The 17804-nt window shown below is 39.6% G+C and overlaps 1 protein-coding gene across 1 annotated transcript; it reads left to right on the top strand.

Moving 5' to 3' along the window:
• Nucleotides 1-1449: 1449 nt before the first annotated feature.
• Nucleotides 1450-16636, top strand: LOC124066511. Its single transcript, XM_046402945.1, has 8 exons — nt 1450-1558; nt 2320-2406; nt 3366-4480; nt 6362-6525; nt 11242-11422; nt 12970-13033; nt 13565-13664; nt 15674-16636. The coding sequence occupies exons 3-8, from the start codon at nt 3544-3546 to the stop codon at nt 15701-15703; spliced, it is 1476 nt and encodes a 491-aa protein (XP_046258901.1). The 5' UTR covers nt 1450-1558; nt 2320-2406; nt 3366-3543; the 3' UTR covers nt 15704-16636.
• The last annotated feature ends 1168 nt before the right edge of the window (nt 16637-17804 follow it).

Here is a 17804-nt window from a genome sequence, read left to right as displayed (position 1 = left end):
ATGCAACAATAAGCATATGGTCACATCATCCAAGTACAAACCGTGTTTGCCCTCTGTGCGCTGTCACGCTGTCTCGCACACACTCTCCTTTTCTGTTTTTCTCTCATACACGTCTAGCATATTTTTTCCCCTCTCTCTCACATAGACCCACTGGTTGGTGCATAAGGTTTACTGTTAAAGGATAAGGTTTGCTATATTCTATATTTTCATGTCAACAAATCTCATGATAAGGCCAATAACAGCAATGTGTTTTTTCTCAGTGTTTGCCACCTTGCCTGTGGATCTCAGCTCAAGCACTTTTCTGTTTCTACCAATGACATGAATATATTAAAACCCTGTCACAAACGCATGGTTTCATTTAAAAAAAAAAAAAATGTAAAAATAGCACAGTAGCCATTACTCAAACAGGAGAACATAATGCTTGTATCGTGGACTACTTTCAGTCAGTTAAGCAGGCTAGTGGGCAAGTAAGAAAACAAGACCTTGTATGTGGGATTGACTCAATGAACCACAGTGCCCACGCTAGTCCTGATGAGGAAATAATACATTTGCATGAAGGAGTAAAATATATCAGGTTTTGTATACACAGACAATACTTGTTAGTAGGATCCATTCATTCCTGATTTTGACCGTTTTTGACTTTTGTTGACAAAAAATATATAGTATATCCTCATGACTAAACTTTTTTGAAAAAAGAGTATAAGAGAGTTGGTAGAAATAGGTATAGTGAAGACTATTCCTGTACATGTTATGCTATAACGAGAGGTGAAATCAACATAGTATATTTACTTAATTAGGTTTTAGGCCACCATGAGTTTCCAGAACAGTTTCAGTGCACATTGGTATAGATTCTACAAGTCTTCAAACGCTGCTGCACACAGTTATTCCAACAGATATCCCTTCGTTCTTTGTTTTGATGACAGTGTTATAGGCAGCTGTTTAATGCTCAAATGTATTCAAGATCTGATGAGCTTGAAGGCTATGCAGTAGCTGATGATTCACATCATTTTCATATTTAAACAACACAGTGAGTCTTCATTCTCTGAAGGCAAGCGTCTGCATTTATTATGTTATCCCTACCTATTTAAACAGGTTTGTCCTTGAATTTGTCACCCACTTGTATGTCTACATTTCAGACAAACCAACAGACTCTTCCATACATTTAACATGCACAACTGTTCATATGCACAGTGTTCATTTGCATTTTCTTATACAAACTACACTAGATTAGGTGGTTTGATCTTCATCTGCAGTTGAAAGACTTTCTTGACATCCTGTATCTCCATAGTTTCAATGTTTTTCTATGTATATATGGTGAAGAATTTTATATCCTTCAGGGTGGCTGCTACTCCTCCTATACTCCTATCCAGCAATCTCTTTTGTAAAGTACAACATTATAAAAATGTTGTTGTTCCTCCAGTTACACTTGCTGGCTGGGCATAAATAAATCAAAGGAAAAGTGGGGTGAAACTGTGAATGTATAAATTTCTATTTCAGTGTTGTTGTTCAAGCCTGCATTCCCGTCCCATGTGGCTCACCTCAAAGTGGAGCACACAGGGTAAACATAATTACTTTTCTTGTATTATAGGCACTGTATTGTTCATGCAAACATCTTAACAGGGCAGCAACATGACTTCAATTTGCAAGGTCTCACTGTGACATTGTGAGACACAGAATGAATGCTCTGCACAACTGACAAGTCTATTTAAAGAGTAAATAGTGCCTCCATTTGTTATAATCTCCGTTTTATTGACTGTAATAGCTACATTGGGCTTTATACAAGCTGAATTGAGAGCAGCGCACTTGATGTATCATGATTAAAAAACTGAATTACACTCAGTGGTGAATAAAATGGGTTGATAAGGCCCTTTCTATGCCTTCAGAAACAATAGGCCTAAACATTTAAACCATTGTTTGGTGTTAAGGCATTATCCAAATTGTGCCAGCCAAGCAATGCAGATAACTATGTTAGGAGAGTCATCATCAGCTGAGCTCTAGAGAGAAGGAAGCAGAGAGGAAGAGATTTTACTTTTGGCTGCTGATAGGTGGGAATGAACATGGCTCTAAGCATGGAAAAAATGATGGAATGATAAAGTGAAGTGAATAACGTGATATGGAAGTATTAGCAGAAAGGCTATTTTCAGTGACAAGATAGCTGTACTTTAGTGATGAGTAGGTAAGTCTGATAATTGTATTTCAAGTTGAGGAGTATGTCTTTGAAGTGTACTTTCCTATTATGTCATATATGGTGTATGCAGCCTAGTTAAAATCAGAAGCTGCTAATACAACATATTTCTTTTCCTCTTTCTAAACCGACAGATGAAAAACACTGAAAACAGCTGGTAGATGTCGGTGTGTTTCCACAGTTGGAGATTCCTAAGCATATCAACACCCATCATCAATGAGGTAAACAGCTCTGAGCCTACGTATCTGTTTACCCAAGGTCTTATGACCTGGAAAGTTACTTACTTAGTTACTTTGCTTCTGCAAATACTGAAACATGAGAACTGTACTGTGATCATTAATTTTGCAGTCCTGCTGATTGTTACTTGTGGATATAAATGATGACTAGACTGAAGACTAAATAAAATATCTAATTTTTAGATTTTCTGAGAATCTTTGTTGAACAAAATGAATTCATTCATCAATCATTATTAGCTATGGATATTTCACCATCAAATCTTTTTCAATGTCATCACTGAAATTCTTTAAAAACTCTAAACATGTCTGTTTCATAATTATATGATGCGTGATTTCTGTTCTAATTAGGTGATGTTTTCAGATTTCCATTACTCCAGTTTACATTTAAGCAAGAGACAAAATTACTCATTAAGCAAAATTATATTTGTGCAAAACTCCCCTTATATTTGGACTGAAGAACTGTTTGAGGAAGATGTTTCTCTGTTTGCCCTTCAAACAAGGAGAGAAGGAGAAGAGAAGGAGAAAAAAATGTTAACCAGCTAGTTGTTGCAGGAAAGTATGTATAATTCAAGTATCTACTGTGTGTTCAAAGTTTCTTTGATTTTTTCACTGAATTGAAAAATAAAAAGAGAGCAAAAAACTGGTGATGTTTTTTCATTCTGAGGACAAATCTGGATTGTTCATTTTGAATGTTATGAACAATTTCTCCCAAGTGCTGCCCATTAAGTTACACATTGTCATGGCAACAGCAACAGATCAAGAAACAAGTCGAGCAGGAGAGCAGATTACAAGTCTCCCAAACCACATCACAGCAGTTAATATCTTTGTATTTGCAGTCTTTCTTTCATTTGAGTTACAGAATCTTTCAGTTTACAGAGGAGTCAATTGCGCACTTCAAGAACAACTATGAAATTAAACTTTTTCTTTCCTCTGTCTTTTCACAGGTCTCGAGTAAGGATATCACTGCTTCACTGCACAGGAATGTCCTGTCATGGGGTGTGTGGCGGGGGCAAATGGAGAAGGAGAGTGTGTCCCTTGGAGAATTAACACACTCTGTCTGTGCTGCAGATAGTGGACATAACAGTGGAGTTTCCAACCTGTTCAGGATTGCAAGTGTCCCATATGTGGTGGAAAGGAGTCCAAAGACAGCATTTTCTTACTTCACCATCGCGGCCTCACAGGTTTTGCCATCAAGTGCTTCCTCATCTGGACCCTGTGTCTTCATCCACCCCAGCGGAAAATGTGAAGGTGTCACCTGCACCAAAATTACCAGAAACTTTTGGAGGAAGAGTCTCATCCATGCCCATGAGCAAGATGAGAGCGTCAAAGTCACAACCAGGAGTGTGCGGTCCGAATTCTACCATTGCAACGCCTAATGATGTCAGACAGGCCTATTCACCAGATGATGGATTGGCTGGGAGAGATGGAGAAAAAAGGAAAGTACAACTTGTACAGTGTAGCATAAGTCTCAAAGAGGGCGACAGAAATCAGGATGTGACAGGTGACTCCGTTATGAATCTTTCCTCACAGCCTTCCTACCGCTCTTGTATCCACCTTGAGGTGCCTCTGAGGTCCACTAGGTCCGTCGTGTTTTTAGACAAGTCACTTTCCATTCCCCTCGTGGAACTCGAAGAAAGAAGAGCAGGGCAACCCACTCTGTACAGGTCGATGTTGTCTGTTCGCCTTGGTGTTTCATCCTGCCGCAGATCATCTACCTATAGCAAACCAGCCAAAACAAATGAGGGTTATAGAAGACCTAGAGTGACCACGTTGGACCATAAACGCTATGGCCGCAGCAGTAGTTTGGGTCACTGCGGATGCCCTATATCAAAGTACCGGGGCTGCAAGGTTGAGCAAATAGCACCCGCTCATGATGTTGACAGCAAGGCTGATGATCGAGGCACACAGCGCCACAGCGATACTTTGGCATTATTGTCATTCAGAGGGCCAAACCCCTCAAACACAAAGGCTGGAAGGCAGAAGGGGAATGCAGATGAGGCAGCCTTCCTTACCCAGAGCAATTTCAGGCACAGGCAGAAGGCTTCCAATACTGGCGCAGGTATGAATTTCATCACCTCGCTTCACAAGTGAAAATCTAAAGTATCAACGGCAATTGATCTGTATTCCTTTCAATGTCCTGTATATTCTTCAAGCTGTTGTAGATAGGATCACATTTCCGAGGCAGAGCAGCAAGCTGAACGCAGTGCCAAGGTGGTCTTAGAGGGTGGAACATTTCATTTGTTTCACTCTGCCTCTCACCTCTTGATTTATATCACATCCATTCTTAGAACCACACCCACCATAATTGCCTTACTGTACATCCACACTGTTTAAAATAAATCTCAGCTGATTCATACACACACAGACTGCAGACTAAAGACAAACACCCTCGTTTAACCGCCTCTGACTACGGACACTGCTATATAAAATTTTAATTCAGTTAAAACTTTTAGGATAATGTCAGAGAGTGAGGAAGGCAGTCCCTGAATGCAACTAAATTCAACTAAACTTTAAAATATCACTTTATCCAGGAGCATTTCTGCCTGGGTTATAGATTTTTCATCTGCAAAAGTGGTTTAAGATGTGCTAGTTGTGTGTTTTGTTTTGTTTTGTTTTGTTTTATTGTGCGATCCCAAGGGGTACAACTATATGCTGTGCCTTTAAAGAAATAGCTTAAAATGTGAGGAAATAAGACTATTCTGTTTCTTGGTGAAAGTTAGATGAGAAAATTGATATTGATGCATGTCTGCTCTCTAAATATGAAGCCACAGTAATGGAGCAGTTAGCTTAGCAAGCACTAAAACCGGGAATGGGTGAAAAGTTGGTTTGGCTTATAAATCCAGCCAGTAGCACTTCTAAAGATCACTAATTACAATGTTATTTCTCTTTTATTTGATTTGCACAAACAACCAAAGAGAAAAAATGAATATTTATGGGAAGGTTGTGCAACTACTTGGAGTCTGCAGACAGACATGAGGTAAAAATATTTGTATGTAAAAATAATTAAATTTAGAAATTAATGTTGAACTATTTCTTTAGTAGTAGTATAGTAGCAAAGGTAAACTAAAGCCATATGACTCCATATGTTTACAGTATATTTACCTACATGCAATGGCCAGACCTATACAGTACTGTCAGTGGCTGGCACAGCTAAAGCAGTCTTACCTTACCAGTGCCATCCCCGTTACATGGGCTATCTCATGAGAAACAGCTACAACACGACACTTTTTAATTATTAAACGCCGCCCCCCCCCAGAGCACCGCAGCTTCTTTGTGTTTTCTAGTTGAAACTCTGTGTTTTTGGTTTTTTTTTTTTTCACCATGTGCTTCACTTATTCCAATACCTAAAGGGCATATCCTGTGGCAAACATTTAATTTTTGCATGTGCTTCTCGGAGCATGTGATGATGCTTTGTCTACATGACACATGGTCATAGCAGGGTACTCAGTGGAGATATATCTCCTGCAAAAGGCAGAGGAATGGGGTTACAGATGCAGAATGGATGCACTGTCATCTTTTACATTATTCATAGGCCACACTCGTGTTCCCTTTGGGTTTTTTTCTGTCTATGAGTTGTGCAGGTTGTGTGTGTCTGTGTGTGTGTATGAGTGGGTGGGTATATTGATGTGCGTTGGGGGTCATTTTAAGGTCTGTTCATTTTCCTGCTTGTACAGATCATAAAAGCTTGGATATAACTCAAGAACGTTGTAAAAATTGTGCCATAAGTCAATCTCTGAGGGAAAGAATACAGATGTTTAAACATCTACACCTAACAGTAACAAAATACATAACACCACAAGTAAAAAACACATCTAATTCAAATGATGTTCTCCCTGTGAAAGTGATCTTGATCTTTGCAATCCTCTGACATGATTTCAGAATGATTTCGGTTGCCAAATTAAATTTTAAGGTAATTTCATGTCTCTTTGTGTCTCTCAAGTGGACTCTCAAGCGTGGAGCAAGCAAGCAGGGTGTGTCCAGAAATCGAAAGGACAAGATCAGGACTGTTCCACAGAGCCTCAGAAATTCTCTGCTTTGAACACAACCTGTCCTCCACTGAAGGTTGACTCTCTGGAAGGGACATCCAAGACTCTCAGCCTCAGAGTAGGAGCCACACATTCTGTTACCTTTTGTTTTGCTCTTGAGTTTGGAAGAAACTTTGTAAAAAGCATACTGACCAAAACTTTTTTAGCATTAAGTAGACATTTTCTTTAGCTTTTAGCCATATCCCTTCACTAATACGTTGAGATTAATAAGCCGTCATGGATGTGAATCAATTCTTACAATGTGACCTAAGTAGTGAGCTTTGGTCACGAAATAATAAGTGAGCATATATTTGGTGGAGGTCATAACTGGTCTGTCTGTAAGGATGTGCTCCCTGACACCTGAGCACTGAGTTGAACCTGATGAAAGTCACAAGGTGACTGAAAGCTCCATAAAATTTCCTTTAACAGTGTTCTCCACTTATTTTGCATTGCACATTTATACCGCATAATATTGTCAAAGTCACACTGAACAGTTAAAAAAACAAAATCAATGCAGTAAAAGCAGACATTATCTTCAATACCATGCATTCTTTATGCTAAAGCCTGGGTCTTTTCAGAGACAAACTGTGTAAAGAGCTTAACAGATAAACAGGTCTGCTCAGCTCAATGGGATGGATTGGTGTCTCGACCCATATACAGGTTGAGGACCATGAATCTTACATATTTTTCAGACAGTATCTAAACAAGACTGTGTTCAGGATGTGCAAAGGAACACTCCCAATGAAAATAAGCACGACCCCCTCACAGCTGATGGATTTCATGGATTACCATTTGGTTTTGCTGTTTGGTGGTTTGACAGGGAGAGAGTGCAAAGTTTCTAGTACAACAAGTACGACAAAAATCTCAAAATAAGGAATTTTGACGTGGTCGATGGCGATAAATGATTGCCTGTTCCTAAATTTGGTCACGTGAACTAGAGCAAAGGGTAAAAAAATACAATGTCTGTTCTAAAATGTAGCCATTGTTAACAGATGAGGGAGAACATCCAGATGAATGCAAACAGTTCAGACACCCCACACAATAGATCAGAAATCATCTGTTCATTTCAAAATACAAGTAGGATCAGTGAAATTGAGTTGTTGCGCAAAGCATGCATGATGTACTGTGAAGTATTTATGGAATGTATTCAGCGGGATCCTTTTGATTCCACCACTCTTGCTGCATGTTGCATGCTGTGTCAAAATACAATTCCTAACCTCAGACACGCTGAAATTGCTATGAAGGTGCATACCCATCCAACACAAGACCTTCTCTGTGCCTCTACACTGTGACCAGAATTTGAAACATTTAAGAACAAAATTGAAATTTGGCATGCGCTGAAAAATGAACAATAACAATTAGGATCATATCAGTTTAATGATTGATGTGAATGTGACTTGCACAGATATAGGTTCTGGCTGTCATTGGCACAGCTATCCAAAGAGATACAGTTCCTGGCATAAAACCTCTGTAAATTACATAATATTCAGTATTCTTTATGGTCACTTTTAGCAAACATTGCCAGCCAAAGATACAGATCTGTGATTTTCTGAAAAGTTACTATAGGCCAAAAATACCTGACCCACAGAAGCTCTAATCAGACTAGCAGCTCTGGATGGTCTCTTGTTGGTTAGCATGCTAACTTCAACGCATATGTCTGTAACACAATACATAGATGTCTTTGACATCAAAACTGAAAAGTTAAAATTCTTACATAGATGTTACATATTGCAATTTAATTCATTTTGAGTCATTTTTTCTGCGCAAAAAAATCAGCTTTCATGTGAGTTAGTGACAGACCCTGAGCAATGTGCGTGCTTAGTAACCAGCAAAAGGTCAGCTAAAATGACCTTGGTACAGAGACCGGACATGCAGCAACATGGGCTGCTTAAGCTAAAGACAAACATCTTTATTGATGCCATGACAATAACATAATGCACAACCTAAGCTGAATGACCTGATGGGCAAGCTTGGGGAGAGGTGCATCTATTCTGACAGTGTTGATTTTTTTGTCAAATGATGGAGACTAGAGCCCCAGAGACAGGTCCCCTAATTAGGGGTCCAAACTAAATTTAATTTAGATACTGATGGTGATGATCATTTTGTGGAATTTGTTTCAGGTAATCCAAAATACTATGCTTATTGCACACTCCATAAGAAGTCATAGTTAAAATGCAAAGGAATCTCTTAGAATGCAGGCAACACATAAAATATCACACAAGATATTTGAAACATATCAGCTCAAGTGGTAAACGCCAAACACTGCCAATAAGCATTTATTTATCTCTGTCCTTGTCTGATGGTTGTGTAGAATGTGGGGTTCACTGTTACAGAAAACATAGCACTTTTGGTGAAATCTTTTTTTTTTTTTTTTTTGGATATTGAATTTCTGTTAATCCCACTTCGAAGGCACTTTATGTGAAAAGGGTTGGGTAACTGTATTCCCAAATTTGCTGTTGTGTCGTTGAGGTAAAATGATGTAGATGAACTTTTGTTAGACTAATTTCCTCCCGATTCCCTTGAAAACCTCTATGGTACCTGAATGACTGGGTTTTCCGAAAGTATTTTCACACGCACAAACTGGTATTCGGGGGACGTGACTTATCCACCTTTCTGTTGCAGATGCAAACAAGATTTGTGCTGAGATTGCACCTGCAACAGAGAGGTTCATTCAGGTTATCATCTGACATATTTATATTTTTTAGCAGTATCTGCAAAAACAACCATCACCTAATGAAAATGAAGAAAAGAAAAATATACATTCTTACATTCCCCAGCCATAAAAACGAGGCTGAGAAAAGATAGAGTCGCGCACACAGTGAGTAAATTCACTTTATACGACTCAAGAGTGTCAATCAGATAAATGCTTCTGCTTGTAAATGTTGTTGTTGTAAACTGATGGCTATTCTAAATGGCCATCATTTAACCAAACTTCACCAGACAACCTGTGGTGACAATCCTTCAGTACACAAAGTTTCAAGTTTTGTTTTTACCTTGTTTATTGCTATAGCTCTTCTTGTCTAGATATGTTGACATATGCACTGCAAAAAAGAGATAAATAAGAGTTGCATATTATCTTGGCACGCTTAAAAAGGCACCACCTGTCATGTCTGTTTTCACTCCAGTTCACTGTTATCGCAGATGGTTTCATTTTAATGCTATAATGGTAACTATAGGAACTGACTTCCACTGCCTGGAACTGCCAATATCAAAAAGAGAATTTTTAAGATTTAGTTTACACCCCATCCCTTGTATTTTTTGGCACGTAGTGTCTTTTTCATCTTATCATCCAGAGTGTCCAAAAAATGGAAATTAGACTGTGTGTCTTTATGGGTATACTGTCTGCTGATTTCTCATTGGCCCATTTCAGCATCTTCCGGTTTTACCTTTTTCTTGTCTTTTTTTCCTTTGAATAACACTATAGATCTGAGACTTTGGTTTCTATACAATACATCTGTCTAGACACCAATCTATCCCAATGGGCTCTGTACAGACCTTTTGTGTTACTTAACTTTTCAGAAAAACCTTAAAGTCAATGCCTTTGGATCTTGAATCACCTCTGAGTGATTGTCTGTTTTCTCCATGGCCGTGGTAGTGGTTCAAGTGATGGGGAAAGAAGCACTGCAAAATCATTCACTCAAGATATGCACTATATAGACAAAAGTACTGGGGCACCTGACTGTTATATGAGCAGGGACTTTAGTGATATCACGTTCTAAATACGTAGGCAGCTTTGCAGCTATAACAGCTTGTGCTTGTCTATAGGAAGGCTTTCCACAAGTGTTTCTGCAGGACTTTTTGTGAGGTCAGGCACTGATACTGGACAAAAAAAGGCCTGGCTCACAATCTCCTTTCCAGTTCATCCCAAAGGTGTTCAATGGGGTTGAGGACAGGACTCTGTGTGGGCCAGTCAAGTTCTTCCACACCAAACTCATCCAACCATGTCTTTATTGAATTTGTTTTGGGCACTGGGGCACAGGCATGGTGGGATAAAAAAGGGTCTTCCCCAAACTGTTGCCACAAAGTTGGAAGCATAGCATTGTTCAAAATGTCTTGGTATGCTGAAGCATTAAGATTTCCCTTAAAGGGCCGTCTGGATATTTTTGCCTGCATAGTGTAGCTGCCGTGTTCTCTAAATACTCAGAGGTCTTGCTAGCCATTCTATTTGAGAAACACTCACAGACAAACATATATATACAGATATATACATGCACAACTACACAGGAACTCATACACACACACACACACATGCACAACCAAGCAAGTGTCTCTTATTTTCTTCTGGCATCTATTGAGGGGTGATTTTTTTTTGATTTTTTTTTTAGACATTTTTGCTTTAGTCAGTATTTGTCACATCCTCTGCCAAGTCAAGAGGGAATGGAAGAAAATCTTTCATAATTACATGATTTTCTCTTTTTTCTTCTCCTGATTTTTTTTTTCTTATTTCAGTTTTTCTTTCTACTCAGTTAATGTAGAAAGTTTTATCTCTGGCTGTGAGGGGTAAAGATCCAATGAGGTTTTGAGGCTTTCTAAAGGATTCAGATTCCCCCTGCGAGTAAAGCTCTCTTACCTTTATCCCCACTAAAGCTGAGCATAATATTACCATGTTGCCTACACCTCCTAGCTATTACAAGGCTGTGAAGAGGATTCTCCAAGGTTAAGGAATAGATTAAGGATATTTTCAGAATAGATTCTAACCCAATGGATTTTTTTTTTCTATTTCCACAAGATTAGTGTGTATGACTTGTCCCACCAAAAACCAGCTTGCTGTGTAACCTCTCTCTCGCCATCCCAGGAGGCTTTGGAGCTCTTCAGGCCAGACTTCATCAGTCGATCTCAGGGTCGGGTGAGGAGGTTGGAGCAGAGGGCTATGAGAAGAAGAGCGCTGCAGGACTCCAATCCAGACTTGGTGCAGAGCCTCGGGGACGATCGATGCAAACAAAAGAAGAACTGCACCACACCAGATCCACTTAGCGGTAAGTGCAGCTGAATAATTCTGAAACCTAGAAAAGCAGCATTATGTAAAAAACTATTTCATCTCTCTGGTCAAAGGACAATCAGTCAAGAGGTTTTGATTCTGATGTCAGGTCACCCATGATGACAGCAGCATATCATCAACTGTAGGTCATGTGATTTATAATCTGTTGTTGCATCACGTCTGCAGGGACTAACTCATTCATCATGGGACTGTTTGGATAAAGTCTCCTTCAGTGTAGTTTTCTGATGAGACATCCCCACCATTACACTGAGAAATATGTAAACAAGAAACATGTAGTCACATCATAATGAGGAATTGCAGGCTGTTTGTTAGATAGTTTGTGTTAACCTCAACAACCTCTGCTGATACTGGGGGGACAAGGATGAATTTTACTTATTATTCTCCTTATAGTGTAGTGGCAATTATCCAACTTTGCTCTCTGGTGGCCGTTATCTAGTATTGCACATCAGTTGAGTCATTTTTCTCTGAAAGCTCTGTATGCAGGGAATACACACAGACTGAGACCAAACGTGTCTCAAATATAATGATCCCCAAGATGTTTCATTTTCCATTTGTTCAAACATCTTTGATTCTACAGAAAGTGAGGTCAAAATGCAACAAACAAGCATTTGTCATATAGGGCAAAGGAAACACCATAGATATATGAAAATGAAATTCAGCGGACTAATATCAATGTAAAGAACTGAAGAGACTCAGACATGATGTAAAAGGCAGTATAAAAGTAACCTCTTCATAGTAAATAAACAAATAGATGATATCCACATGTCTAAAACTGATAAAGACTAGGATTTCTATGCAGAAAATACTGCTTTGTATTCAGTGTAAACATTGTCAGAGTCTCGTTCATCTTTCTTTCATACAGAAGCTGTCAGACTTATAATCTCTGACAAGGCTTTGCTTGTTTGAAGTGAGCACAAACCACATCCAGCATTTCTCTTAACTGTTTGATTGTCTGGGAAATGGGTTTTTAAAAGCCAGACGGGCAATTTGATTTGATTCTCTGCCGAAGGTTGGGTGACTGACTGTATCACCATGATCACTTTTATCTCACATTCATCGCAGCAGATTGTGTGTACCTGAATGCTCAACATTTCAGAAAAACCTTATTAAAGTCTGGAGGCATAATGGGTCATGGAGGTGTCATGGAATTCACCTTGAATAGCTCACATTGGCACACTGGTGTTGTTAACCAGAGCAGCAGCACTCTTGCAGTTTACTCCACTTCAGTCTATGAGAGGCAGACTTAATAGGACTAGATTTGACTATATTTGAGGTGTGTGTATGTGTGTGCGCATGTGTGTGTGTGTGTGTGTGTGTGTGTGCGGGGGGGGGGGGGGGGTAATGGTCAAATGCTTCGCTGTCTGAAAAAGAGAGATCACACACAGCGCTCAGCGTTCATTAACATATTCAAGATTCGTTTACATATTAAATCTAATTCATTATTCTTGTGTTCGTCCGTGCGTGTGTGTGTTTGTGTGTGCATTTTTGTGTGTATATGTGTGTGTTTGTGTGTGCATGTCCTAGATAACCTTTTCAAGCCTAGAGAGAGGTCTATATCAGGCAGAGAGATGCAGCTGAGGTCCAGACGGTGAGTTCTGCAGACAATGTCACTCTGTCTCTCCTCCCTCTTTGTTTTTTTTTATCCCGCCTCAGCACAATCCATCATGTTTTTTGTCATATCTGTCATGCATACAGGTTTGTGCACAAACACCATTCACACACCCACATACTGTATGTGTACAATAGATGTTTGATTTCCAAATGTCTTGACAGGAGATATGAGCTACCCTCTGTATACCTTATCTCTTACTTTTTTCCCCTTTACCTTATCTGGAAAGGCACACCCGATCAGATGATGGCTGCCCATTGTAATTTTTTTCAAAAGCAACACTATCTGACTCAGAGCATCTTTTAACAAATTAGCTGTAGTTGTGGGAGTGAAAAAGGAGTCTGTGTGAGACCTGTTTATCAGTGGATCCAGGTTTTTGCTGGCTGTGGTCTGGCTAGATAATACCTCGTCTCCCGTATGCCAATATGATGGCATGGCTCAGCCACCCTCAGACTTCTGATGCCATATTCTCCTGCCCTGTATGAATTTGCCTTTTTTATGCATCTGTAGGATTTACAAGAAGCTTCCAGAGGTGACAAAGAAAAAGGAGGAGGAGAAAAAGAAGGCTCTATCACAAACCAACAGATTGCGAGCAGAGATCTTTAAAAAGGTACATTTGGGACTTATTTTTGGTACAAAAACCAGTTCAAAACATTGGTTCATTCTTCAGTAACATAAGAAGCACAAACAGTCTTACAACAAAAGAAGCTTAGAATCCCGAATATAAACCTCTATCTATAACACTGTGCTTTACATTCTGAAGGCATCTCATGCTGCGTGACACGCATCAGGGTGTCATTTTTTCCATAAATCTGAATGCTCCTTGCAAGGTATACATGTTATTGTTATTCACTGCGGTCTCAAAACATGTAACATAAAATTAAACCGCAGTATATGAAAAATACAAATTAGCATCCGTGCAAACCAGACCAAATAACAGTTGCTCACATTAATACACCTAAATACAACAAAACTATTCAGCATCTTTTGATTTATTTTGGTGTTGTTCCAGTTATTTGGTGTTTTTCCAGTTATTGTAATGAATTTAAATGTAGATGACACACACTCATTACGTGAAAATGAAGTGTTAAGTGTATCTCAAGGGGAGTCTCTTTGAGCGATTGAAACAGGGTTTGATTGTTGTCCAGCAGAGGTCACTGTTTGACTGCTAAAGCCACATCCTCTGTCATTTATCACATTGGACTGTAGCTCAAAAAAATGTGCATTCAGCCTTTAGGTTTATTTATTTTCCTAATATTTTATGTTAAATCTGTTACTTTTCAGTGACTGGTGTTTCCTTCAAAATCATCTGTGGAAACTCTAAAGTTTCACTTGCTCCAAAACTAAACTCTTAATGCATCATGAGTCCATTTCACTCTTTATACCACAGTGTGATTGTGGCTTTCAGCACTGTAGAAACCGAGGCGGTAACTCAGTATTACTTACTGTACCTGCTGACTTAATGTATAGGACCTGCTTTCACAGACAGTATCAAAGTCTTCCAACAGTTGGGGGGGGGTGCATGTGGCAAATGAGTGATATATTTGGGACATGCAGTGTCAGACAGATCCATTCAGCATCACTGAATGGATCTTCCCTCACTCACTCTACCATTAGCACAATGATGCATTCACTGTCAGTCAGGTGAAATGTGAAAAATGTGAAGTGATGTCTCCAATAATTACACAACCATGGTGTCTTCAGATAGCATGCAGGTGTTTGTGTGTCTGTGTGTGTTTAAGGGATAGAGAGAAAAATGTATGTGTGCATGAGAGCTTTTTATTAATGTATCATTCAAGACAATTTTTGTCTTTGTCATATGAGAATGAAAGAATTTCCCATAAAGAATTTCCCTTCGGGGATAAATAAAGGAATTCTGATTCTGATGCCATCATTTAGGCAAACTGAGAACTATTCTGCCTTAGACCTCAAACAACTTTTCATTTTCAAGGAAACAGTGATTCATCAGTGAATCAGCACTGTGTGGTTTACTGACAAAGCCGACAACTATAGAACGCAGTGTGACGTGAAATGTCTTTGTAAGAGAATATTGTGTAACTCAGGGAAATGGAGCAGGCAGCGCTGTTATGATGCCAGTGTGACCTTGCCACCTCTCAAATAAAGCTATTAGCCAGGCTCAACCACAGTGAGACTGGGAGAAAAGGAGCGTGTTCCTCCCTGATAAACACTGAGCCTTGTGTGCTTTAGAGGCTACATTTTTTGTCAGAAAGTCTCCAACACACACACACACACACACACACACACACACAGCAGTAGAGTTCAGAGAAGAGTCACAGTAGGGTCTGATAGTGTGGGGTAGTGGGTGGGTGGTTTTGAATACTGGCTGAAATTAGATTCCAGCTGTTGGGTACTCCTATAAGAGGAGGTTGATTGCATAGCAGGGTGTTTGGTCAGATAGCAAGAGTTTTCCCCCCTTCCTGGATTTGGACTCCTCAGGGGTGGAGCTGATGGAAGTGAAAGCCAATTTAGCAGTGGGAGTGTCTTCTTTGCGAGGCAGAGCTGCTCTTAAGAGATGTAGGGAGGGTAGGTCTGAGTGCAGATAGGTGTGTTTTTTGGGGAGAGGTTATCTGTATCACTGTTGTTTTTGTTCTTTTGCAGAGACTTCTGGACCAGATCCTGCAAAGATAAATGGGCTTAATTCACTGACCATTCTGCTTCTTCATTCCTCTCTGTATAGAGAGGAATATATAGATATGACTTTGTATTGAATTCAGTTAATCTACCATGCAAATCAATGCTGTGCCTGTGCACAGGTATTAATTTTATTAAGATTCAATTTTGGGTAAATATCATGTTTTATCTTTTGGTGTTTGCATTTTGCACATGAATGCAACAAAAATGGGGCTTGAAATAAGGCTTTATATTAACAAGGTTTATTTTAAAAGCAGTGCAACTACACTAAAAACAAGTACATTTGTACATCCAATATCTACAACTTATTATTCCTTGGAGGTTTGGTGTGGGGTTGGAGCTGATCCCAGCTGGATTTGGGTGAGTGGCAGGATACATCCTATAGTCACAATGCAGATTCCACACAGAACGGCTATAGCCGGTGAGTGAGTTCGAGCCTACAATGTTTTTGATGTGCACGATAGTGTTGATGTTATAACAAAACAGCACACTGAGCTTAAAATAAGTAATCTGAAAAATGATAAATGTATTTGCACTTCTACCGGAAATCAGATAAAAGAAAGAAATTAATCCTAGACAATAATTAAAATGTAAAATGTATGGCAAGAATGTAACAGTGCATGCTTCAAACTTTCTTATAATCTGATTATCAGATCAATTATTATTAATGTTGTTGTGTGCAGACGCACAAGCCCAACCTTCTCACCAGCCTGCAACACACTGATAATTTAAAAAAATGAAAAGGATGTGACAGTTTAAAAGATTAAATGAAATGAAACTGGGATGTATTGCTGCTTAAATTAACAACCAGTGCTTAAATGCAACACAGATTAATCTTATAATTTTACAAATTTGTTTTTTGATGACTTGATTCCTTAGCTGAAATCTCATTTTTCTCTAATGTATCTCAAAATGAAATAAAAGTGCTCCAAGGACATTCTGTGTAGAAGTGGTGTCCTTTTCGAGGAAATTGAGTCTTGGTGCTTTGAGCAAATCACCTTGACTCTGTCATTGGTGCAGTGGGTGTTTATAAAGTGGGAGAGGGGAAAACCACGTTTCGTCATTGGCCTCACATGTGCCTCGAGGCCTCTGGAGCCTCCCATCCGGAACAGTGGAATTCCAAGCTAATCGAACTCAGGAGACGCGCAGTGGCTGTGAAAGGGGTCTTTGTCACAGAGCTGCAAACCAGAGATGACATTGTAATAAGAGAGGAGACTTCGGAGCACTGCGTGGTACCGCAGTGCACACATGGCCTGTAAAGGTGACTGACATCCCTGTGGCATTTAAACAGAGCCTGCTGGGATGAGGAGAGAACAGGAGAAGGACATGTGCTGCAGGTTTCAGACAAACACGCTGTTCAAATCCATGCTATGCAGTAGACATTTGGTGAGCCAGTTGCTAAATACTGACATTTTTAAAAAATCCCAAACAAAATGTCAGGTCAAATTTTGAATGCATGTTGAATATTAGTCTGCAACTAAGGTTCATCCTCCTCTGCTATGAAAATGATTTTTCAACCGCCTGTGCTGCAAGGGTCTTGTGTCCATCAAGCAACATACTGTATCTAGTAAACAGTATTGTTATCCATTGACTGTACTGATGCCAGAAAGGCCATTTTTAAAAGTAATTCACATGGGAGACCAGCTCTGCTGCCATGTAGGTTGGTTCCAGACAATGAGCACAGACTGACAGGCAGTTGTACACAAGGAGAAGGGCTCCTGTCAGTCAGCCTCGCTCTCTCTCTGAGGCATCATGTGTCTGGATGTCACATTGCTATCTCTGCATAATGTGGATCCTGTGCTCTGAGGCCCCTCGACTTGCTTCCCAATGGCCTTGAGTGACTCAAATGGCCCAAGGGCAGCGCTGATATGTCTGGCTTAGAAAGGAGAACACCAGCTGAGCTTTCAGAGCTAACTCTGTTGAAGCAAAGCCTTGTGTGTTTTATCATTAGTCAGTTCACTCTGATCATCTAGCCTCATCTCTTTCCAGCAGTGGCTCCTTGTTGTAGGATTGTGAATGTATCAATACAAAATAAAACTTCTCAGTTAAAGTCTCTATTACATTTACTGTATGTGGGCCTTGAAATTGGCAGCAGGGG

This window comes from Scatophagus argus, chromosome 10 (assembly GCF_020382885.2).
Source record: "Scatophagus argus isolate fScaArg1 chromosome 10, fScaArg1.pri, whole genome shotgun sequence".
Classification (NCBI taxonomy): Eukaryota; Metazoa; Chordata; class Actinopteri; family Scatophagidae; genus Scatophagus; species Scatophagus argus.
This window is presented reverse-complemented; position numbering and strand designations above follow the sequence as displayed.

Bases quoted from the DNA above. Each gene is read 5' to 3' on its own strand.
- LOC124066511 (XM_046402945.1), top strand. From the start codon at position 3,544: ATGTGGTGGAAAGGAGTCCAAAGACAGCATTTTCTTACTTCACCATCG. The intron at 11,423-12,969 runs GTAAGTGCAGCT...TGCATGTCCTAG, and splicing joins CACACCAGATCCACTTAGCG to ATAACCTTTTCAAGCCTAGA. The intron at 13,034-13,564 runs GTGAGTTCTGCA...ATGCATCTGTAG, and splicing joins ATGCAGCTGAGGTCCAGACG to GATTTACAAGAAGCTTCCAG.